The sequence below is a fragment of the Cyprinodon tularosa genome, unplaced genomic scaffold, assembly GCF_016077235.1.
Source record: "Cyprinodon tularosa strain WSP-4 unplaced genomic scaffold, ASM1607723v1 ctg104, whole genome shotgun sequence".
Classification (NCBI taxonomy): Eukaryota; Metazoa; Chordata; class Actinopteri; order Cyprinodontiformes; family Cyprinodontidae; genus Cyprinodon; species Cyprinodon tularosa.
This window is the reverse complement of record NW_024037827.1, coordinates 1,314,253-1,341,924: the sequence shown is the minus strand read 5'-3', so window position 1 is coordinate 1,341,924 and position 27,672 is coordinate 1,314,253. Positions and strand designations below refer to the sequence as shown.

At 38.2% G+C, this 27,672-nt stretch overlaps 3 protein-coding genes across 4 annotated transcripts; 2 read left to right on the top strand and 1 right to left on the bottom strand.

The window, feature by feature from the left end:
• The first annotated feature begins 1,520 nt into the window (after positions 1-1,520).
• On the top strand, positions 1,521-3,843 carry LOC119781952. The gene is made up of 2 exons (XM_038282613.1): positions 1,521-2,574; positions 3,345-3,843. The coding sequence occupies exons 1-2, from the start codon at positions 1,649-1,651 to the stop codon at positions 3,361-3,363; spliced, it is 945 nt and encodes a 314-aa protein (XP_038138541.1). The 5' UTR covers positions 1,521-1,648; the 3' UTR covers positions 3,364-3,843.
• A 2,493-nt stretch (positions 3,844-6,336) lies between these two features.
• LOC119781944 lies at positions 6,337-8,659 on the top strand. The gene is made up of 2 exons (XM_038282600.1): positions 6,337-7,390; positions 8,161-8,659. Exons 1-2 carry the CDS (start codon positions 6,465-6,467, stop codon positions 8,177-8,179), a joined length of 945 nt encoding a protein of 314 aa, XP_038138528.1. The 5' UTR covers positions 6,337-6,464; the 3' UTR covers positions 8,180-8,659.
• A 1,443-nt stretch (positions 8,660-10,102) lies between these two features.
• On the bottom strand, positions 10,103-22,147 carry LOC119781931 (dehydrogenase/reductase SDR family member 7C-B-like). Of its 2 annotated transcripts, XM_038282580.1 has the most exons (8): positions 21,991-22,107; positions 20,299-20,370; positions 16,069-16,246; positions 15,878-15,990; positions 13,175-13,385; positions 12,996-13,088; positions 10,491-10,649; positions 10,103-10,410 (listed from the first exon to the last, which is right to left on the bottom strand). In XM_038282580.1, the coding sequence occupies exons 2-8, from the start codon at positions 20,338-20,340 to the stop codon at positions 10,205-10,207; spliced, it is 1,002 nt and encodes a 333-aa protein (XP_038138508.1). In that variant the 5' UTR covers positions 20,341-20,370; positions 21,991-22,107; the 3' UTR covers positions 10,103-10,204. The 2 variants fall into 2 exon arrangements, with proteins under 2 accessions (XP_038138508.1, XP_038138515.1); XM_038282587.1 differs by lacking the exon at positions 20,299-20,370 and having other exon boundaries at positions 21,991-22,147.
• Positions 22,148-27,672: the final 5,525 nt, after the last annotated feature.

The following is a 27,672-nucleotide window of genomic DNA, read 5'->3' as shown; positions in this document are numbered from 1 at the left end:
GTTTTTCAACCGTTTTCCCCTTCCTCTTTGTACATAGTAGTTAGTTTAGTTTAGTTGAGTTTTACTAGTCTTAGTTGAGAGTGTTAAACTGAAATATGTTTGACTTGGAGCTGAATGATTTTTGTTAATAAACTCATATTTTGAACAGAAGTTGTGGTGAATTTATTCCATGTATGTGCAGAAATAACTGTTTGACCATGATTAGTGCTCGAATCACTCTTTCATTTATTGTTCTAACACACAGTTAGTAGGACTGTGTGTCATAAACAGTATATAACAGCTGAAATACTACCTGATTAAATAAGATATTTTACCACCCCTACAGGGGAGGGCAATAAACATCTTAAAGTATCAGAAACATAAATTCCCAGCGGGCTGGGAATAGAATTTAACTATAGAATCACAACATAAATATGGCGTCCCTGATTGCTGGGCCCATTAAGTGTAACATTTATTTAGCGTCCCATGCTGCTGGACTCATTGAATGTAACATTTAATTGGTGTCTCAGTTTGGTGGTCATCGAATATAACAGTCATTCTGCACATATATGAGAATAAACTTAGAGCCATTATTGAAAACTGTGTGAAAGCATTAACATCAGCTCTCACCACTCAATAATGAAATCTTAAAGTCACAACCTAAGAATCCAATACAAAATGTCTTAGCTTATATGAGAAGAAAATATAACCTTTGACATTATTGGAGCATCAAAATATAGAAAATGTAACAACATCTAATAACTCCAAAATATCTCTCCAGCTAGTGATAACCAACTTTACTTCAAAGCAAAACTCAGATGATTCAAATCAATCTGATCACTTCGGTCCAACTAAAACTAAAAGATTTAATTTGATTTTGTCGACCAAAATGTATGCACATCTATAACTAGATGCTGCCATTTGTGGTTTCTATAACCACATCCCAAAAATGAAAATTCCCAAGTTGTGCTATTTCAAAGTCACCTCCAGTCCAAAATAGGTTAGATGCCTCGAAATTTAACCTAAATCCCTTTGTCTATTTGTCTGATAAGACTCCTAAACACTTATTTTATATTGTGTAGAAAAAGATTTATTGCCAGATTTAACGTAAGTTAATCTGTGGTCCTACCCAATCGAGAGGGGGTGGATTCAAATTAAATTGCTTAAAATACCTTAAAGAAAGGTGAATCATAAGCTAATTTGCCAGTAAATCCTTAAAAAGGTAAGCTTTGCGCCAAACTGCTTATAAATCCTCAGAGACAGGTAAAGCATGCGCTAAAATAGCTAGTAAATCCTAAAACAAGGTATAGCATTTTTTAACACTGAAAGAAAAGTGTTTCTTTGATATCACAGAAAAGGGTGAATCATAAGGTAAATTGCTTGTAAGTCCTTAAAAGGTAAGCTTTGCGCCACACTGCTTAGAAATCCTCAGAGACAGGTAAAGCATGCGCTAAAATAGCTGGTAAATCCTAAACAAGGTGTAGCATTTCTAACACTGAAAGAAAAGTGTTTCTTTGATATCACAGGTTTAAAGATGACCCGTTTCTACACACATAAAAATAAGTCCTTACAATATGTATATGTAAATATACAAGTATAGTGGGTATTGACTGGATTGTGTTCTTTTGAAATTTCTTCATAACTTGTGTTTTTGTGCCATCAGCTGAAAATGGATCCAAGCATCCTCAATTCTGGGCACATAATTGACTCCATAGGCATAGAGAAACAGAAACAAATTGTTGCAAAGCTTATCCACTTATCTCCAGAAAAGCAGGATAACCTAAACAATTTTAACCTCAGCCTATGTGAAGAAAAGATTCAAGAATTAATTAATTTAATTCAAAACCCAAATGGAAACTTTCTGATAACAGATGTACTCTGTGAGCTCACGCTTCTTTATCAGCTTAAATACCAAATAAAAGCTAAACAGTACTCTGAGTTAGAAGCCAAATATCAGATGATCTGCCACAGAGTAAGTGCTGCAAACATTTTATTGTCAGGAGTTGACAAGATCAAAGACCCATGTGGCCAGACTGACCATGCCTCAGAACAAACAGTGACCCCCCTCTCTGAGGAGCTATGCAATAAACAAAGCAAGCAGACTTTGAATCAGCAGGAGGTCACCCCAGTCAAAAGGAGAACAGTTCCTGAAGCAGGTAAAAAGTCTCTAAACTCTGAGTTAACACTAAATAGATCTGAAGATGTTCAAAGTCAAAGTAGTGTCGCAGACAGAGAGAAACAAGTAGATCACTTGGTAAACTCAAGCAGTTTAAAATTTTGCAAAGGACAGCCATGCAAACCAATCTCTGTCTCACACTCCGCTGACCGAGCACCAAGTGCCAAAGTTCACAGCTTGAAAAACTCTGAGGAGAACCAGTCTCCCTTGTGTCATCAAAGGTTAGCTGAAACCCCCCCACCACTTAATGAGCAGAACCAGCTTCCTGACAGGCCAGGTCCACCGAGTGACCATAGAATTCAACAAATTGAATCCTTGGCCAAAGACATTGATATTTTTGACCCAGAAAATCAACACTCCAACATAGCTGATTATCTGCAAGAAGTTGAGCACTGTCTAAAAGACTTGCCATTTCCTTCTTCTCGTGAGAAATTGAAGTTGATTTGGAAAACAACAGCTAGAAGCATCCATGTTTTCATAAAATCTCTTCCTCCAAAAATCAGAGAAAGTTATTCAGCTCTTTGTCAAACATTAAGAGAAGAATATTCTGGTTACAGAGATCCGGCGTTAGCAACGCTTGAGGCATCTTTAGTTCTCCAAGGAGAACATGAAACACCCAGAGAATATTACTTTCGCTTGAGACAGGTTTATTTTGAGGGCTGCAGTTCTCCAGATATTGACGAAGAAGATCCCACATTTAAAGCATTGTTCATCCAAAATCTTCATGAAAGTGTACGATATGATGTAGCAATGCATTGCAGGATAGAGAACCTTTCTATGCAGGAAACTCGCAGATATGCTCAGCTTATTTGGGAAATACGTCTCAAATCAGATAGATTTCAAAGCAAGCTTAGAGCCTCTAACCTTCAAACAAAGAACAGGACCAGAAACAGACACAGATTCAGTTCCCCAGTGGTTCACCAAGATGAAGGTCATAAGCCTTCACATCACAATGCAAAACCAAAGGTTTACACTGGTAAAGGGGGGTATCAACAAGCTACAGAAACAACCACAAAAGAAAACTTAGAACAGATCTGCAAAACAGTTCTCACAGAGCTACTGGCTTCTCTGACCAATCACAAAGTACTACAATTCCAAGCTAATGGTAAAACTTATCATATCCAAGAATATGATAGTTCCTGATCATTTCTAACATACTTTAACCTGTTTTATCCTTTCTTTCTTTTGTTTCACAACTTGAGAAATGATGAAGGTTGAACAACAGCATCATGAAGGTGTTAGGAAATTTTGTTTGGAATGTATATATTTGTGTATCAGGGTCAGACTTTCCTGCCAGACCTGCTTCAACCAGACGCAAAACCTCTGGAGAAAATGAGCTGTTTTATGATAAGATAGGGTCAGCTTCTGCCAGACCTGCAACAAATCCTCCAGGGACAAACACTGGAGAAGATACAAACCCTAAATGAACTTTCTTCCTGCCAACAGGAACCTGACTCATCACCGCTCCAGATATCATGGCTTTATGGACCTATTTGTGATCTGAAAACAAAGAACTGCATCTTTTATTTCCAGATCAAAGGGGGGACTGTTATGCCAATAAGCCATGATCATACTTTTTGGACATTGGGAAGCAGTGTCCATATTTCATCCTGATAGGATGACCAGAGAAGAAAACGCAGCTTTGGTGAATAACAGCTGGGGGACTTCAGCAGCCCCCCTTTTTCAGCCAAAGCAGCCACAAGCAGTCACATGGAAGTCACAGAGGTGTGAAAACCTACCCCCCTCCCTGTGAGGACAGAACAAAACCACAGAGCACACAGGATTTTTTTTTTTTGCCTCTTCTCTCTTTCTCCCTCGTCTGATCCAGCCTGCTTCTGCTCCTGCGCTCAAAGCTGGGGCCCACTGTGGCCCACAGTGGAGATGCAGGCCCCAGGGAAACCAGATCCCCAGAACCATCAAGGATGAGTCAGAACTCTTCAGAACCTAACTGCTGCAAACAAAACCTTTGCAACACATTTCTCTTGAGTTTCAGAACTTACAGAGCCAAACTGGATGAGGAGCATGCCCTGGTGTGAGACTGAGACAAAGAACCCCTGACTGCAGAGCTGCAAAACTGGATGAAACTCAAGCTTTCCAAACGGACATGGAAAAAGGTTTGCAGGTCTGGCATGATTAGGGACAGGAAAAACAATATGTCTTTTGATGATGCTATTCATATTGTGTGTTTACTGCTGAGTAAAGACAACACTAATTGATGCTAAAGAATGGACTGCATGCTACGCTATGCTACAGGAATATATGTTGAGCTGTTGCTAAAGCTTAGACAAGCTTTATTCACTAAGGATTTAAACACTGATATAACATTAGTGTTCATGTGTTCCTCAGATGCTCGTTACATTTCCATTACCAAGTATGACCAAGAGTCATTTAGTGGAAACATGATGTCTATTCGCTGCTAGCTATTTCAAAGAGGGTAAAGAATCATTTAACTAAAGGTTTTTGGTTCTTGATTAAGGAAATCATTTAATAAAACATTATTTGGCCAAATAATGTTTTATTCACCTCATGGATTTTCATTGTGAATTGGTCTGAAAACATTCCAATTTCTTTAAAATTAGTGAAAAGCTAATTTGATCATATCCCAAATTCTTCCAGATAAACTTTGGTTTCAAACACAGAATCCATCTTAAACTGTAATATGTTTTTCAACCGTTTTCCCCTTCCTCTTTGTACATAGTAGTTAGTTTAGTTTAGTTGAGTTTTACTAGTCTTAGTTGAGAGTGTTAAACTGAAATATGTTTGACTTGGAGCTGAATGATTTTTGTTAATAAACTCATATTTTGAACAGAAGTTGTGGTGAATTTATTCCATGTATGTGCAGAAATAACTGTTTGACCATGATTAGTGCTCAAATCACTCTTTCATTTATTGTTCTAACACACAGTTAGTAGGACTGTGTGTCATAAACAGTATATAACAGCTGAAATACTACCTGATTAAATAAGATATTTTACCACCCCTACAGGGGAGGGCAATAAACATCTTAAAGTATCAGAAACATAAATTCCCAGCGGGCTGGGAATAGAATTTAACTATAGAATCACAACATAAATATGGCGTCCCTGATTGCTGGGCCCATTAAGTGTAACATTTATTTAGCGTCCCATGCTACTGGGCTCATTGAATGTAACATTTAATTGGTGTCTCAGTTTGGTGGTCATCGAATATAACAGTCATTCTGCACATATATGAGAATAAACTTAGAGCCATTATTGAAAACTGTGTGAAAGCATTAACATCAGCTCTCACCACTCAATAATGAAATCTTAAAGTCACAACCTAAGAATCCAATACAAAATGTCTTAGCTTATATGAGAAGAAAATATAACCTTTGACATTATTGGAGCATCAAAATATAGAAAATGTAACAACATCTAATAACTCCAAAATATCTCTCCAGCTAGTGATAACCAACTTTACTTCAAAGCAAAACTCAGATGATTCAAATCAATCTGATCACTTCGGTCCAACTAAAACTAAAAGATTTAATTTGATTTTGTCGACCAAAATGTATGCACATCTATAACTAGATGCTGCCATTTGTGGTTTCTATAACCACATCCCAAAAATGAAAATTCCCAAGTTGTGCTATTTCAAAGTCACCTCCAGTCCAAAATAGGTTAGATGCCTCGAAATTTAACCTAAATCCCTTTGTCTATTTGTCTGATAAGACTCCTAAACACTTATTTTATATTGTGTAGAAAAAGATTTATTGCCAGATTTAACGTAAGTTAATCTGTGGTCCTACCCAATCGAAAGGGGGTGGATTCAAATTAAATTGCTTAAAATACCTTAAAGAAAGGTGAATCATAAGCTAATTTGCCAGTAAATCCTTAAAAAGGTAAGCTTTGCGCCAAACTGCTTATAAATCCTCAGAGACAGGTAAAGCATGCGCTAAAATAGCTAGTAAATCCTAAAACAAGGTATAGCATTTTTTAACACTGAAAGAAAAGTGTTTCTTTGATATCACAGAAAAGGGTGAATCATAAGCTAAATTGCTTGTAAGTCCTTAAAAGGTAAGCTTTGCGCCACACTGCTTAGAAATCCTCAGAGACAGGTAAAGCATGCGCTAAAATAGCTGGTAAATCCTAAACAAGGTGTAGCATTTCTAACACTGAAAGAAAAGTGTTTCTTTGATATCACAGGTTTAAAGATGACCCGTTTCTACACACATAAAAATAAGTCCTTACAATATGTATATGTAAATATACAAGTATAGTGGGTATTGACTGGATTGTGTTCTTTTGAAATTTCTTCATAACTTGTGTTTTTGTGCCATCAGCTGAAAATGGATCCAAGCATCCTCAATTCTGGGCACATAATTGACTCCATAGGCATAGAGAAACAGAAACAAATTGTTGCAAAGCTTATCCACTTATCTCCAGAAAAGCAGGATAACCTAAACAATTTTAACCTCAGCCTATGTGAAGAAAAGATTCAAGAATTAATTAATTTAATTCAAAACCCAAATGGAAACTTTCTGATAACAGATGTACTCTGTGAGCTCACGCTTCTTTATCAGCTTAAATCCCAAATAAAAGCTAAACAGTACTCTGAGTTAGAAGCCAAATATCAGATGATCTGCCACAGAGTAAGTGCTGCAAACATTTTATTGTCAGGAGCTGACAAGATCAAAGACCCATGTGGCCAGACTGACCATGCCTCAGAACAAACAGTGACCCCCCTCTCTGAGGAGCTATGCAATAAACAAAGCAAGCAGACTTTGAATCAGCAGGAGGTCACCCCAGTCAAAAGGAGAACAGTTCCTGAAGCAGGTAAAAAGTCTCTAAACTCTGAGTTAACACTAAATAGATCTGAAGATGTTCAAAGTCAAAGTAGTGTCGCAGACAGAGAGAAACAAGTAGATCACTTGGTAAACTCAAGCAGTTTAAAATTTTGCAAAGGACAGCCATGCAAACCAATCTCTGTCTCACACTCCGCTGACCGAGCACCAAGTGCCAAAGTTCACAGCTTGAAAAACTCTGAGGAGAACCAGTCTCCCTTGTGTCATCAAAGGTTAGCTGAAACCCCCCCACCACTTAATGAGCAGAACCAGCTTCCTGACAGGCCAGGTCCACCGAGTGACCATAGAATTCAACAAATTGAATCCTTGGCCAAAGACATTGATATTTTTGACCCAGAAAATCAACACTCCAACATAGCTGATTATCTGCAAGAAGTTGAGCACTGTCTAAAAGACTTGCCATTTCCTTCTTCTCGTGAGAAATTGAAGTTGATTTGGAAAACAACAGCTAGAAGCATCCATGTTTTCATAAAATCTCTTCCTCCAAAAATCAGAGAAAGTTATTCAGCTCTTTGTCAAACATTAAGAGAAGAATATTCTGGTTACAGAGATCCGGCGTTAGCAACGCTTGAGGCATCTTTAGTTCTCCAAGGAGAACATGAAACACCCAGAGAATATTACTTTCGCTTGAGACAGGTTTATTTTGAGGGCTGCAGTTCTCCAGATATTGACGAAGAAGATCCCACATTTAAAGCATTGTTCATCCAAAATCTTCATGAAAGTGTACGATATGATGTAGCAATGCATTGCAGGATAGAGAACCTTTCTATGCAGGAAACTCGCAGACATGCTCAGCTTATTTGGGAAATACGTCTCAAATCAGATAGATTTCAAAGCAAGCTTAGAGCCTCTAACCTTCAAACAAAGAACAGGACCAGAAACAGACACAGATTCAGTTCCCCAGTGGTTCACCAAGATGAAGGTCATAAGCCTTCACATCACAATGCAAAACCAAAGGTTTACACTGGTAAAGGGGGGTATCAACAAGCTACAGAAACAACCACAAAAGAAAACTTAGAACAGATCTGCAAAACAGTTCTCACAGAGCTACTGGCTTCTCTGACCAATCACAAAGTACTACAATTCCAAGCTAATGGTAAAACTTATCATATCCAAGAATATGATAGTTCCTGATCATTTCTAACATACTTTAACCTGTTTTATCCTTTCTTTCTTTTGTTTCACAACTTGAGAAATGATGAAGGTTGAACAACAGCATCATGAAGGTGTTAGGAAATTTTGTTTGGAATGTATATATTTGTGTATCAGGGTCAGACTTTCCTGCCAGACCTGCTTCAACCAGACGCAAAACCTCTGGAGAAAATGAGCTGTTTTATGATAAGATAGGGTCAGCTTCTGCCAGACCTGCAACAAATCCTCCAGGGACAAACACTGGAGAAGATACAAACCCTAAATGAACTTTCTTCCTGCCAACAGGAACCTGACTCATCACCGCTCCAGATATCATGGCTTTATGGACCTATTTGTGATCTGAAAACAAAGAACTGCATCTTTTATTTCCAGATCAAAGGGGGGACTGTTATGCCAATAAGCCATGATCATACTTTTTGGACATTGGGAAGCAGTGTCCATATTTCATCCTGATAGGATGACCAGAGAAGAAAACGCAGCTTTGGTGAATAACAGCTGGGGGACTTCAGCAGCCCCCCTTTTTCAGCCAAAGCAGCCACAAGCAGTCACATGGAAGTCACAGAGGTGTGAAAACCTACCCCCCTCCCTGTGAGGACAGAACAAAACCACAGAGCACACAGGATTTTTTTTTTTTTGCCTCTTCTCTCTTTCTCCCTCGTCTGATCCAGCCTGCTTCTGCTCCTGCGCTCAAAGCTGGGGCCCACTGTGGCCCACAGTGGAGATGCAGGCCCCAGGGAAACCAGATCCCCAGAACCATCAAGGATGAGTCAGAACTCTTCAGAACCTAACTGCTGCAAACAAAACCTTTGCAACACATTTCTCTTGAGTTTCAGAACTTACAGAGCCAAACTGGATGAGGAGCATGCCCTGGTGTGAGACTGAGACAAAGAACCCCTGACTGCAGAGCTGCAAAACTGGATGAAACTCAAGCTTTCCAAACGGACATGGAAAAAGGTTTGCAGGTCTGGCATGATTAGGGACAGGAAAAACAATATGTCTTTTGATGATGCTATTCATATTGTGTGTTTACTGCTGAGTAAAGACAACACTAATTGATGCTAAAGAATGGACTGCATGCTACGCTATGCTACAGGAATATATGTTGAGCTGTTGCTAAAGCTTAGACAAGCTTTATTCACTAAGGATTTAAACACTGGTATAACATTAGTGTTCATGTGTTCTTCAGATGCTCATTACATTTCCATTGCCAAGTATGACCAAGAGTCATTTAGTGGAAACATGATGTCTATTCGCTGCTAGCTATTTCAAAGAGGGTAAAGAATCATTTAACTAAAGGTTTTTGGTTCTTGATTAAGCAAATCATTTAATAAAACATTATTTGGCCAAATAATGTTTTATTCACCTCATGGATTTGCATTGTGAATTGGTCTGAAAACATTCCAATTTCTTTCAAATTAGTGAAAAGCTAATTTGATCATATCCCAAATTCTTCCAGATAAACTTTGGTTTCAAACACAGAATCCATCTTAAACTGTAATATGTTTTTCAACCGTTTTCCCCTTCCTCTTTGTACATAGTAGTTAGTTTAGTTTAGTTGAGTTTTACTAGTCTTAGTTGAGAGTGTTAAACTGAAATATGTTTGACTTGGAGCTGAATGATTTTTGTTAATAAACTCATATTTTGAACAGAAGTTGTGGTGAATTTATTCCATGTATGTGCAGAAATAACTGTTTGACCATGATTAGTGCTCGAATCACTCTTTCATTTATTGTTCTAACACACAGTTTGTAGGACTGTGTGTCATAAACAGTATATAACAGCTGAAATACTACCTGATTAAATAAGATATTTTACCACCCCTACAGGGGAGGGCAATAAACATCTTAAAGTATCAGAAACATAAATTCCCAGCGGGCTGGGAATAGAATTTAACTATAGAATCACAACAACAGTGTCTGAAAAAGAGACAGGATGACAGAACTATTCTGGGCTTTTTGGCCAAGAGGTTCTTTGGAGTTGCTTCAGTCATTTTATTTTGAGATTAATAGTTTAATGTGAGCTGTGGTCATAAAACATTCTGTGATAACTGCCATGACATCATAGAGGGATCTTTACATGTTCTCAGAGGCAGCAGAGTTTTTCACTCCTGCGGCCATCACAGCGAAAAACATGTTAGGGAAAAAGGACCTGGCGTAGATGGCCATCTTTGGAAGCGAGGGAGCAATTAGAACTTCTTTCCTCTTGTTGTTCAAGGTCCTTACAATCTCAGTGGTGGCCTCGTCTGGAGAAACACCACGTGGCTTCCGGGTGAACAACACTGCAAAGTGATATTTAAGCCTTTAAACTTCACAGAACCAACTTAATAGCGTCTGGGATCAAACCTCAGATTCTACTCACGGGACCAAAGCAGGGACTTTGAGGTTGCCGCCTCCGTTGTTTGGGACGCAGAGCAGCTGATGAAGGTGTGATTTATGGTGCTGACGGAGATGCCGAACTCTTCCACCTCAGATCTCAGGCAGTCAAAGAAAGCCTGAACTGCATGTTTGGAAGCTGCATCTGGAACACAACAGTCCAACTTCTTAATGAAATGATTGCAGGCACAAAAAGCTTAGTCCCTACAAACAAAGTCTGACATGATGTGACTCATATGCAGACAGGCAGTAGATGCAGTGTTTCTGAAATGTACAAGCATCTCTTTAAAATGGTAGACCTTTCAAACAAGGTCAAATTTTCCACTTTGAATGTGACATCTGGTCTTTACAACTCAACTGACAACCAAATATGTAAAAAAAATAAATAAAAAAAAGTAGTAGCTGTTGTATAAGTGTGCAGACTCAAATTAATGCATTGCTAAACCATCTTCTGTAGCAGTTTCAGCAAGCTTCCTCTAGTTACTGTGTAAATGTAGTTCTGCAACATCTGTCTCAATACCGTCTTAAGGTGTTTTCACAAGTTTTTATTACTTGGTTCAGCTTATCCTGTTCTATCTCTATAGTAGGGCTGGGTATTGTTAAAAAATTTTCGGTTCCGGTACCAATACCGATACCTTCACTTCGATACCGGTTCCTGAACGATACTTTTTTCGATACCAGTTTTATAATATCAATTCGAGAAAAAAAAGAAAATTACACAACATAAAAAAGTAAAAATCTTGAGTTTTGTTTAAGCTCTGATTTTTCCATTTACATTTTTCCTCTTACATAAAAAAAAAAAAATTCAGTGTCTAATATTCACTGTTAGATTGTGAGGACCTTTTTACTTAGCAGTTTTCCTTTAGAAAAATGACCATGTCTGACATACAAGCCCGTTGAATGGGATCCTACTGACAGCGCACCGCTGGGATGTGGGGGTCTGAGTGGCTCCGACAGAAATATTGGAAGGCCGGATGAACTGACTGCACCGATTAAGTTTTCAGGTGGATTTTCCCACTTAAAAACATAATAAAACTACTTTATTTCCACTGATCACAGCAAATATAGCTGCAAGGCAAATAAAGGATAGAGTAGCTCCGCCCAACGCGCGTCAGACCCACTTTTCGACCACGCAGCCAGAGCAGCAAAGCTTCTTCAGCCGTGCGTCAGAAGCTGGTACAAGCAGCAAAAAAGAAGCAGCAGACGTGATTTTGCTGGCCCTGCTGCGTCCGGTTTGAAAGCAGCATTCTCCATGAGTGTCTCGCATTATTCACTCCGCTCTGGCTTTGCTCTGCCCACGGGCTGCTGAGAGGAGGATGGTCGCGCTGGCTGTGGTCCGCTCTTCTTGCAGTCAAACACCGAGCGACTTTCTGCTCTTAAATTATTTCCGTGCACGATGTATTGCATTGCGCACTATTAGCATCAGTCTTAATAAAGTGAAGCCGCACGTTTGACCTGGGGGGCATTTTAAAGGGGTTCCGCGACGCTCACAACCAGTTCACATGAACCCTGGCTGTAGGCGGGACCACCTGTGTATTTTTCCTGGATGACGCAATCACCTTAAGTGTTACAGCCAATCACCGAAACTTGGTACCGAAAGACGAGGCATGTTTCGATACTCTGTAGAACCGAAGCATTTCGGTCGGTACCATAAAAGTACCGAAGTTCGGTACCCAGCCCTACTCTATAGTTATGCTGCTATAGCCTTAGACTGCTGGAGGACATAGGGACTACTTTTTCATCATTCTGCTTCATTCCATCTCTATTCTCAAATTCTGCAGAATTTCTTAGTTCAATCTCTAACGTTCTGCTCTCTCTGCTTTTTCTCATAGTAGCTTCACCTCGTCTTTTCCTGTTTGGCTGTGACTCCATCCTGGAGAGACATTAACACCTTTGTTTATAAATGTTCCAGATCAGCCTGTTTTTTTAGTGTAGTCCTGTTTCTCTGACTGTGACTAAATGGATGTGCTCTCTTCATCCTCTGACATGGGAGCTGGCTCGGAGCTCGTCTGCCTGGCTGTGTGTTTCCTGGACAGGGCCGCCTGTGGAGATGGTTGACAGTTGCCTTTTGTATCTATGCTTCTTTTTCTATGTCTGCTTCTGTCTCCTTGAACCCCAGTGGGCCTCAGCAGATGGCCGCTCAGACCAAGTCTTGTTCTGCTGGAGGTTTCTTCCTTTTCAAAGGGAGTTTTTCCTCTCCACTGTTGCTACAAGCATGCTTTGTGTGAGGGATTGCTTCCGAGTTAATGCAATCAACTGGTTTTCCTTAGATAGAAAACTTTGAATCAATTTGACTGTGTAATCCGGTGATAGAAATAAATTTTAAAAAAGCTGTTTTAATTTAGCCCTAGAAGGACTGTTTTATCGTCCTACCTCCAATAGCCAGCCGCCGCCTCTTCCCCGTTCTGGTGCTCTGTCTGCCCCACTATTATCATGGAAACCGATCTCTTGGTTAACTATTTAATTGTACTTTTATTCCTTCCAAACTCACATGCAGTGCGGAAAGGCACAGCAATTTTCCCCTGGATGCTGTTAACCAGCAGCAGATGACCACTTCTCCTGGAGATCATGGAGGGCAGCACACCTAAAAACAGAGGTACCACCGTCACTGTTACATTATCATATCCAACAAAATAAATGAAAAAAGTTTAACATGCTCCAATCGGCTACCTTTGGCCAAAGTGATGGGACCAAAGTAGTTGTTGTCCATTAGAAGCTTATCCATCTCCAGAGACAGACTCTGTGCTGGAGCTTTGACCTTCATGCTGCTGTTAAAGATGAGCACGTCCAAGCAGCCGTAGCACTCCAGTATCTCAGCGATGGCCTCCGCCATGCTGTCCATGTCCCCAAAGTCAAGCAGCACAATTTTTGGTGGGAACGTCTGAGAAAGGCAGTAAATATGAGGAGCTGACTTTCAGCTATTTTTCCTAAGGTAATAAATCCTGAATTAGGCTCTTTTTTATAACCCCCATATGAAAAACTGCTTTTACATTCATTTTACCATAAGTGCAGTATTTTAAAGTAGAATTTTAGCTGTAATGTATTGTAGGTATTTGAAGCCTAAAGGTATTGTGGAGGATTTTTGCAAATTTCTTAAAAGACCTGCCCTTTCCACTTTAAAGCCTGTTTCTCCTTGTGCACACTCTGTTTAAAAGTTGCTGTTTTCATAGCTTATACACGCTTATTGTCCATCCTAACCCCTAAATCCCTTAATCAATATATCAAGCAGGGACTATATAGAGAACTTTATAGCAAACTCAGTTAACTGGCAGTTCGGACAGATGATCACTACTTTTTGTTCTGTTTTTACGTAACTTCTCCTCCACTGAGCGGTGCATGCGGCATCTTTGCTACTATTCTCCGCTGTCGGGTAGCGACAGCCTATGGTGACAGTGGGCTGCTGTAAACAGCAAATCCCTTAATGCTTTGCAAGTAAAGCTCTCCACGCAAAGTATTCTGGGATATATCTGCCTCTTCTGAGGCCTTTCTTTTCTTCTCATACACTTCATAGACACCTTTTCTGTTATGACCCTTGACCATTTTCAAAGAACCGCAGTGAGAAAGGTGAGCTTCAATGACTGTCTGAAACCGTAGCTCACCACAGATATATGCCTGAAAGTGCGCATGCGCTCAAAAAGATAGCTAACGGGACAAGCATGTAGGACGGCCTTACGTAAACATATCACCAGAATAATAGACAGTTAGGAGGACCACTTATTTAGATGATCCACCAGTAAATAAAAGATTGTTCTCTATACTTTTAACTGAGTGCTTCCAATCAACTGTACCACAACCAAACTACATGAGGTCCACGGAGGTGCTGGATGGGGGTTGCAAAAGTTTTGGTCGATTAGACTTTTTTAAAATTCCCCCCTGTAATTTTTCCTACTAATTGAAATGTCTTTAAATCCACATGAACATGAATTCAACAGACTGTAGTAAACAGATCAATGGAGGCAGAAGATGTCTTTCAATCATCAATGCTCACATTTAGCGACACACAGGAGCTCTTTCAAGCTGGGCACCGTTTCATTCACAACACCTGTCCCATCAACCAGGAATCTGAATCAGAAATACTTTTGTTAGGTTTATTCAATGATGATTATTAAATTAATGTGTGTACATATAAACATTGATGCAAGGAGATGCTTCACTCTGCCTTGTGATTCAGTCAGTAGAGCATCCTGTCTTATGACCTAATCAATCGTCCTTTCAGAACAATACTCTGTTTTGTAACCATGTGTTATGTTCTGTTAATAAATAAGGCACTGCAGGAGGAGGGTCAGAGAGAGAGAGTTGGAGTGTTGGGTTTGGCTCTTTCCCCTTCTGCAGAAGCTGTTTAAGAAACCCTTTCTGTGTGAACTCAGTCCTTCTTTTACGAACCTACATTTTTGAACCTAACAACTTTAATAAATTACTTTAACAAAATTATTTTCATTAGATGACTCCATCTGTAATAGAGTGACTATAGGACCAGTTTGATAAAACACAATTTCATACAATATATATAACTAGCAGAGGTGTCAAGTAACGAAGTAAAAATACTTTGTTACTGTACTTAATTACACTTTTTAGGTATCTATACTTTATTCCATTATTTACAAGTATCTGTACTTTCTATTCCTTACATTTTTAAAGCAAACGTTACCCGTTACTCTTGGCTTTGGTTTAATGTTAATAAATATTTATTTCACATCATGTGCGCCATCCAATGCAGATCATTGGCGCATTCATCTAGTGTAATTGGATGAGTCATAGAACGCAAACACTCATTGGTTAGCTAAAGGAAATCAAACTGCTAACGTGAATTGTCTATGCCATGCTACAATGTGGGATTCAGAAAAAGATGTTGAAATGTCTGAAAGGTCGGACACAGGCGAGAGCGTATCGGGAGACGGAGACCAACAAGACCTCCCTCATCCTTGGCCCTATCTGAAAGAATTTTTAGAAATATTGAAAAATTGAGCTCTCCATTCATATAGTGGCCTCTGGCTGTTTTTTTAAAGGTTAGTTTATCCTTTTAAACTTTAAGCAGTTGTTGGAGCACATACTTTTTAACTTTTACTTGAGTAAAGAGGTCAAGTTGATACTTCAACTTTTACCACTGATAATTAGGGGGTCCCACTCCATCTGGACATCAGTTTGGGGGGCCTTAGCCTTAAAAACGTTGAAGACCGTTGCACTAGACACATTCACCACTGAACAACAACAAATATTCTCTTCAAAACAAAATGATGGAGATGATAGAAAAGATGAAATAATGTCTTACTCTCCAGAATTATAAAAAGGGCGGAGGGAGGATATTGGATGTTTGTTTTCACTACAGCATCATTCATGCTGTGCTTCATCTAGTTTCAGGCTGATCATGCTTACAGCTGAAGGATCCGAAGCATTCGCCAGTTCATCTGCAAGATCTTCAAGCTTCTCCCAGCTTTTCCCACAGAGGATCAGCCTGGCTCCTCCCTTGTGGAAGACGGCTGCACATTCTTCTCACAAGAAATAAACAGACACAAAAACTAGTAAAAGTGTTCAAAGACCCCAACATTTTTTTATTCAGGTGTTACCTTTTCCAAGCCCAGATAAAGCATCCGTTATAACCACCACCTTATTCCGCACCGATGTTTTAGACAGCAAATTGATAATTGCTCCATAAAGGTAAAAAAATCCAGCTGTTAGCACCACCACACAAGGAACCACGAGGATGGTTGTGGCCCATGTAGGGTCCATGTCTGGAAGAATGTTCTGGAAAATGTCATAATGAAAGCAAAATCACTCAAGATGTTTGTACAAAATGACTGAAAATTTTACATTTTATTCAGAAAACATGCAAACACTCCCTCCAACACCTAGCAGCTAGGTGTTAGCGCTAAGCTAAAATGGTTATTTCAGCTTAGATTCAAATACAAGAGGTCGAGCAAAAACTTTAACCTAAAATCTAATTCAAACCAACACACATTAATATAACAATGACAATTTAATATACTTCTTTGTCTATAACAGAACTTATATGGAATATCTTTAAATAAATGAAAATGTTTTACCGCTTCCTGTTTAGCATAATTAGCATAAGAAACAGCAACAGAATAAAACTGTTGACTCAAATCACTTAAACACTTTAAAATACCGCTTAATATCTTTGTCTATGTTTTAAAAGCTGGAGCAACAATGTCATAATCAACTAAACTTCAAATTAGCTTAACAAAAAGAAAATTTAAAAGTAATAGGGCCGGATCTATCAAAGGTTTGCGTGTATAAAAACGTGAGCTATTTCACTGCGCACGCTAAAAAATGTACAAACTGATCTATCAACAGCGTGCTAAAAGGATTTGGTCTTTAAAACGTGCTAAATAGCGCCTCTTATCCATTTAGTACTTTTTCTGCAATGAATATGCAATATGGGGCGTTTACACGCAAAAGTGCGTCTTGTGGGAGGAGAACATGTAAATATATTAATTTAGCACTCGCAAAGTGATTTATTAAACCTGAAAGCAATTTTGCTAACGGTATCTGACTCTATATTTAACACGTTTCAAAAGAAGGTGCAAATGGTCTGTATGCGTAATTGCGCACACATGGCAGCGGTTATTGTCGCAAGAAGGAGACATGGAAATGAAGCAAGGAGACGCAGAGGACGCATTTTTTCACTCCGTGTGAATATTTTTGCAATGAACGAGGAAACGATCATCAAAACATGTCGTTTATCCAGCATTGCCATTTTGGAGCTGTTGGGGGAACTCCGAATGGATTTGGAGCCAGCCACAAGGAGGACCCACGCAATACCAGATATCACAAAACTCCTTGCAACATTGCACTTTTTTGCATCTGGGTCATTCCAGCGTACGGTTGCAGCGAGAGCTGGGATCTCCCAATCTCGTTTTTTCAGAAGTGCTGTCCGACGGGGTCGGGGTTCTCCCCCTGCACCTGTGGAGCAACATGCCAATGCTGCGGGGATCTCATCCACAGTCACAGGCCAATACAAAACACCTGTTTTTTTTAGTTTTTTTTTTACTGCAGCACATACCACCTTAGGGAATAAAGGTTGCCAATTTATATATATATATATATATATATATATATGTATATATATATATATATATATATATATACTTATTTATTTTTTTGTTGGGGGTAACTGTAAGATTTAAATTTCTTAATGCACTAGTTTGTACAGACTACAAACTACTTTGCCGCAAACCACAAAACGCGCAAAACCATCATTTAAATAGGGCGTCTCCAACAGTTTTGCACCTGCCACCAGTTACGCAATCGCTCTTGTTAAATCACCCGCAAACCATGGTTCAGCCCCTCGCGCAAAATTCCAGTTTGCGAGCGCAAATTACTGCACGCAAAATTGGATCTTGATAAATCCGGCCCATACAATTTAAATTAAATCCCAATTATTTTAAGGCTTAAAAGTTCAAACTTTAAATGCTTTTTTTGTTTTAAAATTTCTTTCAAAAAGATATTTCACAGAGACCCATGAAGAAATTTATTTGGTTAACTCCACGAAGTTTAAATGCAAATTTCAAGCATTTTTTTTCAAAGGCAAAACATTTTGCAGACTTGTATCAATGCAACTTTTTACTTTTTAATGTGAACTTTAAATCAGAAAGAGCTACACCAGAGCTTACTGAGTACAACATGAACTGCAGGTTTAAACATAGTAGTTCTGCCCTGATCATTGGAAGCAGTAAAATCCTCTGGTTAAGGTGAAGCCTAAACATAGAGGCCTCCTAATGCCACAGAGGAATATATCACAGAGAGTAATGAAAGACAAAAACTATTAAAAAGAAGCATTTTTAAAGAGCAGCGATTAAATGGGACTTAGACTTAATGGGACTTAAATAATCCTAAATAAGAAATCCCCAGATCCACAATAAAATAGACTACTTAAATAGCATTAAACCTGTCTGTTTATTTTGTTCTTTTTATTTTCTTTCTGACCAAAAGCTCACATTTAAAAGTTAAATCTTGAACACATACAAGTGGGATTATTTTCTTTGCCTTTGGACTATTTGTGGTTTACAAGACCTTCTCTAGCAGTAGACCCAGGATTTATTTTTCCAAACTAAAAACTGAAATAAAAACATGACTCCTTGCAAAGTAACATAATTGGCAATATACAATCATGGCAAAAACTGTTATGTATTCAAACTTTTTAGTGGTTTCCAACATTAGGTTGAAATAAATCTTGAATATAATCTCAAAAAGCACACAGATTCCAAGTTTTCTGTAGTAAAATCTAGGAAGGCTAACCCTCTTTGTGTTTTTTTTTTTTTCTTTTTTTTATCTGCATTTATCAGTAGGAATCAAAATGTGTTTAATCAGTTTTTTACATTTTTTGGAGAAATTAGGTGTTACACTCTCTCAAAGTTTTCCCAGTTCATTAAGATGCTTAGACATTTGTGTATTTTATTTTATTTTATTTCTGCTCAGCTTTGCTTTGATAAGGTTTGTGTCTGGTCTTTAAATTGATCATTGGATCACCCTAAATCTTTGCCTTTTTCAGCCATTCTGAAATAGATTTAATTCTATGTTTGGTACCGTTGACCTGTTAATTTCCCAGTTTGGTCCAAGCCTAACATGTCCTCACATTTGATTCTAGATTATTTTGTTTTACAGATCTGTTACTTATTTACTCAATGACTTGCTTTGTTGTGGTGTGACAACAAAGCAAGCCCAAATCATCATCATCATCTCTCCCCACTGTGCTTGACAGTCAGGGTGTTTTTGTTGTGTTTGGTTTTGCCTTAAACGCGGTGCTGTGCTGTAGGACCACTTTAGTCTAATCTGTCCACAGTACATTGTTTTGGGAGTCTTGAGGTTCATTCAGAGATCTTTGTGTTGCTGTTATATTCTGCTAGAGAGAGAGAATTCTGTCTCCTACGAGTTTCTTTAATCTTTCTTATACTTTAAACAATTGACCCTATAGAGCAGGGATAACCAATTAAAAATCAGTGAGTTCCGAATAAAGAAAATCATCAACCAGTAAAGGTCCAGAGACATTTTTAATTATAATCTATTGCTTGAACAGAATTTAACACTGAAATAAAATGATGTTTTTATGCATCCATGTTATACATTGACTTTTTAAATAAAAATAAAAAATAAAAAAATAGAACATTTTCCATTTTAAAATCTGAAGTGTTTTTAGAACTAGAGAACAACAATTGTTCAGTTTGGTATATAGATGATTTCCTGATTGGCCGTTTGTTATTTTTGAGTCCAGCAGGTGGGTCCAGATCCGGACCGCAGTCCGCTAATCTGTGACCTCTACCATAGAGTCTGAGATAGAGTTTTTTTTCTAGGTGTTCCTCTGAGTATGCAAGACCTGACTTGGGGTTGACCTTTCTGGGATGTGGATCTCTTAGAAAGATGTTTTCAACATTAAAACGATCTGTTCTATTGTAGATCGATGGACTTTACTCTGTCGTAAAATGAACTCATGATCAGTTTCTGGTTGCTGAGGTCACTGGTGATGACTTTCCTTACTGGCATCCTCCATAGTGTGGAATCTGCTGTGTGCTTTTCTGCACTTAAGAGTAACTTTAAATTATTTAAAGATTAATTAAGGACCAGATTGTCTTATTTCTTCATGTGAGACCCTGGAGCCAAAAGAAGGAGTACTTTCTTCTTTTATTTTACCATGATTGCATATTATAGGCTTAGAGTGGAGCTATGTCAAAGAATACTTTAAAGATGGAAGCTATTGTAAATGAGAGATGATTTGTTGTAGAAATATGTGATGAGATGAATGTTAAATACTATTTAGATTTTCATTCTCATCATCTCACCGTCTCTGATGCATTGGAATGCATCTCACCCTCTACAATCATTTTTCTATGTAACTATGGGCTCTAATGGTTCTGAAACAAAGACAGAGAAAACATTTTTAAACATGATCTTGCAAAAAAAAAAAAATCTGTACTTATCTATATAACAAATGCTTAATTACATATAATTGATATTTGTATAAGTAAAAAACAGCTATATAGACACACATCATTAGAAATGACATCTATATGTTTTCCTCTCTGTACTCTTGAAGGGGAATACTCTTTTAACATATAACTGAATGGTTCTTTAAACCCCTTTTTTTTTTTTTATCTTTCATGACTATTTAGCCAAAAATACTCACAATACTCACCATATTTATCATTTTGCATCAATAGACTTTATTTGATTTTGTGGGATTTCAAGCGAAAACAGAAAAAAAACTAATTTTTCTTTCACATTAAGTTGAAGGAAAACAAAACAGGCTTTATCAGTCTACCTTTAAGTAATTTTATCTTGGTAAAGATCCAGCCGCCAAGTAAAAGCCTCAGAGGTTTGCCTAAGTTAGACACTTGGAATAAGATGCTCTGGTCAAATGAGACTAACATTAAAATTTTTGGCTTACATACAATACTCATTTCACCAGGGCAGTGGAGGCATCGTGTTATGGAGGTAGATTTTTTTCAGCAGGGAAGAAGAAGAAGCAGACTGGATGAGAAGGCAGATGAAAGAAAATAAAGACAAAGCCTCTAAGAAAACCAGTAAGAGGCTATGAGGGCCTTGGTGGAAGGTTAACCATCCTGAAGGACACATATGAGGGCCACAACAGAATGGTTTGGATCTAAGCGTGTTCTTCTATGTCCTCTATGCCAAATCTAGATTGTGATACAATTTAATTTATTGTATCTCCAAATATTGATTAAGATATAAGTCTGAGTGGACTTGGTATATTTGGAAATATAAGTGTGAAATTTTCCGCTTCTAGATGTTCAAAGCAGGTAGAAGCCAAGCCCAAAAGAACCGCAGCAATCAGTTCAGTAAAACCTGGTTCTGCAGACTTGGGGGACTGAATCGAATGCAAATCTTTCTCAGATATTTATTTTTCACATTTTGAACACTCTGCATATTTTCTGAACTTCCCTGCATTGGTTTATCACATGAAGTAAACACCACCAGTAAAGTACTATACAATGAACACGAAAGGTTGATTATCTTTGAGGTTTGATTATTTTTGACATAAAAGCCATAAACCTGTAGCTATAAAACCTCCAAAGAATCAACAGCAAGACTCCAAAGTACTGAAGCAGGTATGTGTGACGGATATGCTGCTCCGAACCAGAGTTCATTCACCAACTTAGGGTCCTTTCTTCACTGGGCAGATTTGTCTCATCTAACACTATAAAACCAACATGTAACATGATTTCAGTTTGTGTTACGCTGCCAAGCACCAGCTGTTTATTCAAGTTAAGGCTTCTATATATAAACTGGCACTAAAATAGATACTGAACTTCTCAATGTCACTGAATACTGAACTTACTATTTAACAGCATGATTAGGAGTAAAGTCAGAGTGCTATCCTATATTGTCTTTTCTATATTGTCATCCCTGTTATGCTTTTAGCTTTCATTTAAACTGATAACACCTTCATTAATCAGATAAAATCATAACTAAGAGCCTGGCTATAGGATATGAGTTAGCAGGATCCCACTCACTGTTTCTCAGTCCTCTGCAGGTAGTCAGCTTTAACGCCTCTCCTGAGGAGCTGGAGCTGTACGCCTCAGCGGAGATCCTCCAACCTGACAACTGGCCAGGCTCCCATAGCAATACTTTGGTATTTGGAGTCTTTTAATAGCTGCACAGCTGACTCGGTCGTTTTCCGTGTGCGTCTTTGACATGGTATGTGTGAAGTGACAGAGAGGGAGGACACAGCCATTTCACGGGCTGCACTGAAACAATCATATTTTTGTTTTTGGTTATTGAGATGCACAGACAACATTTCACAGATGTCAAGTCATTAAGTAAAAATATGTAGTTGCTGTACTTCAGTAGCTTTTTTGTTGGTATTTTTACTTTGTGACTTTTTACTTTGTGATGCCAGCTTACCAGAAAATTATAAATATATATGAAATAACTAGAACTGGAAGTTGGTCAATAGGGTTAATTTTATTAATGGTAAAACTAGTTATTTATTATCAGTTGAATGATTATAACTGTAATTTGCTTACTGACTAGGGTTTTAGCCCCTTTCCTAAAAGGTTGGACTCCTGAATCCAGCTGTTAAAAATCCAGTTGTCTTTAACAAATTTGATAATTTAGGCTATGGCTCTTTGCAACGTTATTATCCACCAGCCAAATGTGTCTCTGTTCATTCAGATGCTACTGAAAGAAAAGTGAATCCAACCTGAGTGATAAATCGTTCACTGTGTAAAATGAACACAAAAGACCACAAGTTAAAATACAATGGTAACTTTATTAGCTACCATCACAGTATTATATCTAATAACTAAGCAAAACACTAAACACTACTGAAAATAAGCAAAATTAAAGTAGTAAGAGGGGAAGAGGGGTTTAAAAGTCTCTTCAAAATCAGATGTTGTGATGTTCAAAGTTTAAGGCTTAATGCATTTAAAAGTGTCTTTTATAATAGCAGCAGATGAAATGTGAATAAACCCTAATGCAGAGATGTTAACCGCAGTCAAAACAGTGAAATTTCATTCAGTTTATGGTGGAAAATTTATTAATGACTCAGGAATGCATTCAACTATGATGAGGCTAAAAGACCTGTTAGCTTAGCTGGCTCCAGGGGTTCTGGTTCTGGTCGGGTCCAACTGAAACAAAGAGAGAATAAGCTCACGATGTAGCAGTTAGCTTCAGCAACATTTGACTCGTTTGGTCTGTAGTGAGCATGAGCATTCAGTGAAACCTTTAAAAACCATCAGAAGTTTAATCAGAAAGCTTATTTCAAATAAAAACACCAACACAATTATCTATTCTACATTTAGTTCACCCAAGCAGAGCATCAGATGGAAAGGAGGGGGGAGGAGGGGGAAGGATGCAGTTACTGTTTTTGGTTCGGTGGAGGGAAGGCCTTCAGCTCGGTCCGGTTTCTGCAGGCCCATCTTCGGTCCAGTCCGTTTGTCCAACAGCAACTCAAAGAGATTTGGATCAACCCGATGCAGCAATAAGAAGCAATTTGCAAGGGGGTTAATTTTATAACTCATCATAGCACAGGACCTCTCCCTCTTTAGCAACAATGGTTAGCTTGTAGCCGCAGCACTTCTTCGCCGCTGCTCCGTATCAGGCGTTCACGGTCCGGGGGCTTCTTAAGGCTCCTTTGGCGAACAGCGATCGGGGCCCCCATTGTTCGACGAGTAGCAGTGCTGGATTAGCTCTTCTGTCTCTGCTGCAGCAGGAAAAAGAAATCGCAGTAATCGCAGGAAAAAGGCAGTCTGACTCAGTCCAGCAGGCGCAGATTTCTCCATAGGGATATGGTTGCTACGTGGCGTAGCCTTCAGCAAGAAGCACGTTGCCTTTTAGTGGCCCAAAGCCACCGGCAAAATGGAATGCTAATATGGGAAGCTAGCTCTTTTAAAACCTACACCATTGTTCTGCGACAATGTATCGCAACAACTTTCTACCCATTATTTTCTTTAGGCTGCTTTCTTACCTACATAATTCAAAAGAAAAACAGAGAAAATCAAGATTGCAAAGAGAATCTGTCCAGTTGGAGCCCAATTTGTTGATAGAAAAACTCCTGATAGTGACATGGATGCAGGTGTTGGGGGGGTGGAAACATCCCAATCAATCCCCCCTTTATCAGAGCTTAAATGTTCATCTTGATCAAGTTTTATTATAATTCTGTGTGTAACTTTTGGTTGTGAATACCAAAACTCTCTAAATAGTTTTCAGCCGCTCATACAGGACTTGTATTCAGTTTCATCTATAGTATCTGGTCTGAAATTTTAAACATTTAAAAAAATAAACAAAGTCAGTATTTTTGTTTTTTTCACTAACAAATTGAATAAATAAAAATCCTAAATCTATTTATTGTTAATAAAAAAACTTTTAGAAATAGAATCATTACTTTTTTAAGGCAAATAATCTTCAGTATAGAACCTGCATTTTTTTTTAAGTATATAATGTAAGTACTTTTGACACCTCTGATCAATTTCAGGATAAAAAGAGTCACATATTCTTAATCTTATTTGGCCAGTGGCAGTTCTACTGTAGGCCAATTATACCGGGGGGCCGGGTTGGGGCCTATGTTTGTTCATGGAGGCCCCAGAACAAAAGAATAACAGGCAGAGACACATAAAAAAGAAAAGTAGGGCAAGAGCACAGTGCTCAGTGTGTTAATTGAGCCTCTAAGCCAAGACTCAGTAACTGTCTTCTGTCATCACATATCACAAGAAATTGATTCAGAATTACACTGCAAAAACTGACCTAAACAGATAAAAAAAAATATTGTTAAAATAAGTTAATCTGCCCTTTCTTTGAGCAGGTAAACAAGATGATCTGCCAAGAGAATGATTATTTCTCCTCTTAAAATAGGATTATTAAACTGACATGCTGCTTGAACCAGAAACTCTTAAGCAGGGACAACTACGGACACAAAAGCAGAGTTAGAAGGGTTATTCACAGAATTGATCGAGAAGGCTGCAGACCGTTGACCAGGGGAGAGGACCGGGACGGGCTGAAGCAGTGAAAGAGATCCCATGTTGTCTGGGTCTCTTTTCCAGTGGATGGTCTTGTGCTGGATGGAGGGTGGACAGGCAGGCTGGTGGATCCTGTAAAGAGTCAACCCGAGAGGAGAGAGTTCAGGAGTAGCAAGGAGATGGAAGAAGCGGGATTGATCCAGTTGAGGTTCGGGTCTGGTTCTGTGGAGGAGAGAACGAGAGCAAGGAAGAGTTAGGAGGACTCACTGGAAGCTTAGATCACTACCTGAGTTTGAACTGTTTACCACTTAGAGAGCGGAACCAACTGGCAGCTTGCTTTAGGAAACTGATCCAATATAAATTACCGCGCTGATGCCAACAAGGAGTACAAGCTGGAACCAATCAGCCCGCAAGAAAAAAACATCAAGAAAGCTAACTTAAACATTATGGAGTTGAAATAAGATAATGGGGATTGTTTTTTCATCTTATTCTATCTGCAAATTGTCTTACCTCCTTAAATCAATGAAAATCAGCTGCCCATGCAACTGACCGTTTTTCAGCTGATGCTCAGATAGAAGCAATTCATTTTCCTTTTTACATTTTATAAGCTGCTTAATATGTGAAGTTTTATAATAAAAAAAATAAATAAAAAAAATTCAGCGCATGCACTTCAGTCTGAGCTGTGTCTGTTAGAAAAACTCCAACTTTGGGGAACTGAGCCCTAAACTCCTGCGGGGAATGACTGTTATATTTGTATCTTTCATATGAGTGCAGACTGTAAACAATAAAACACTGTAATGTGGTCTGTTTCTGTAGTTTGTGTAACATTTTTTGCACACAGATGATATAAAGTCCATGCATATCCAGGAATCTGGTGAATCCGCTGTATAGTTTGTGATAAATCATCATTGACTATAAAAAAGTCCAGTTGGAAGTTTAAGATTTGCTTCGAATGCAGCGCCTCTGAAATGAAAGCTAGGCTCTTTTGGATATCAGGGGCTCAAAAATTAATATTTCTCTCTGTCATGTTTGTGTGTGAGTTTTATGACAACTGCTGTGAGGAGGGTTTAAAAAGTTAGCACACATCTGTTAGAGCAGGACAGGACAACCAGGACTCTGGTTTGATCACTCTGTCTGTTCCCATTATGCAAGAATTGATTATATCAGAACCACTTATTCACCAAATTATTTCTACAGAAGTCCTGAATTTATTCATGTGCATATTTTATTTTTAATTAAAAAACTTAGAGGCAACATTTTTAAACTAGCAGTTCTGTCAGGATTTATATTTTATTCAGCCCCTGGTTTATTGTTGATAGACAACAACAGGGTGTCGCCAGTCAGAGTTTTCTTTAGATATGCTGGAACACAGACCACTACAGGAGGCTCTTCCTGCCTGTAGCCAGAATCATCTGCAACTTCTCCAAGAATAAAACCTTGTAAGAGCTTCAGTAACATTTAATCTCTCTTTAGGGATTAGCGAAGTGTTTTAGACGTTGCAAAGTTTTAGAGCAGAAGTGAACCAATAGTTTTAGAACAAATTGTGTACAAATGAATGAATGAATGAATGAATGAAAAAACAAAAAACTGAATGTTGGAACTGTTACTATACAGTCATATGTTTACATCCTTTTTTTATCACAATGTTTTTATCACTGCTGCTTATCTTATCAAGGCTGCACTTTAAAAAAAAGTGAAATAGTCCAGAGAGCTGTATGTAACGAATTTCTTTTTGTTTATACCTGTGTGTACAAAATGACAAAATAAAATCTGTCGAGGTCTGTCTAAGTCTAATGAGTGAATAGGAATTTATTTCAGAGAGTTTGACGAACAACAATAAATGAATCAACCAAATACACACAAAGAGACTAGATAACATCAACCAAACCAAACTGAAAAAATTTCCAAACTAACCTGAACATATAGAAACCAAACCCTCCACCAAATTGATGAAGTAACACTTATTTTTACTTTATACCCCCTCTCCCTCTAATTGCACTTAAATTGACTTAAAGTAGAGTAACCTTCCTGTTAAACCTCTATATTTTTTATCCAATATTCACACACACAATATACTACGGAAGAGGATTAGGGCCACTGAAAAAAAAAAGGGTAAATGATTTAAAAAAAAAAAATTCAGTTTAGTATGGTAAAAAAGTCAGAATTCTGACTTTAATCTCAGAATTCTGACTTTTTTCTCAGAATTCTGACTTTAATCAGAATTCTGACTGAATTCTGACAATAAAAAAAGTCAGAATTCTGAGATTAAAGTCAGAATTCTGAGAAAAAAAGTCAGAATTCTGAGATTAAAGTCAGAATTCTGAGAAAAAAGTCAGAATTCTGACTTTAATCTCAGAATTCTGACTTTTTTCCCATGTTAAACTGAAATAAAATTTAAAAATCAGTTTACTTTTGTTTTTCTTTTCAGTTGCCCTAATCCTCTTCCGTAATATACAAATGGACCGTTTCATCTTTTATTCTCCATATTTTATTATTTTATCCCCCCGCCCCCTTCTGAACAGTCCATTAACCTAAGCTTTTATTATGAAGGTGTGCCCGGATGTAGTACTCTCGCATTCTAATTCCATCTTGACTACAGTTCGGTTCCTCTGCTCTGAAAACAGCCTCCGTCCATTAACCGAAGCTTTTATTGTGAGGATTTTCCCGGATGTAGTGTTCCGTTTTGGCTACAGTTCGGTTCCTCTGCATTGAAACAGCCTCAGTCCGATGACCAAAGCT

Bases quoted from the DNA above. Each gene is read 5' to 3' on its own strand.
- LOC119781952 (XM_038282613.1), top strand. From the start codon at position 1,649: ATGGATCCAAGCATCCTCAATTCTGGGCACATAATTGACTCCATAGGC.
- LOC119781931 (XM_038282580.1), bottom strand. From the start codon at position 20,340: ATGATTGTAGAGGGTGAGATGCATTCCAATGCATCAGAGACG. The intron at 13,089-13,174 runs GTAGCCGATTGG...CTCTGTTTTTAG, and splicing joins TCCCATCACTTTGGCCAAAG to GTGTGCTGCCCTCCATGATC. The intron at 10,650-12,995 runs GTGAGTTTGGAA...GTTGTGTTCCAG, and splicing joins TGTGCCTTTCCGCACTGCAT to ATGCAGCTTCCAAACATGCA.
- LOC119781944 (XM_038282600.1), top strand. From the start codon at position 6,465: ATGGATCCAAGCATCCTCAATTCTGGGCACATAATTGACTCCATAGGC.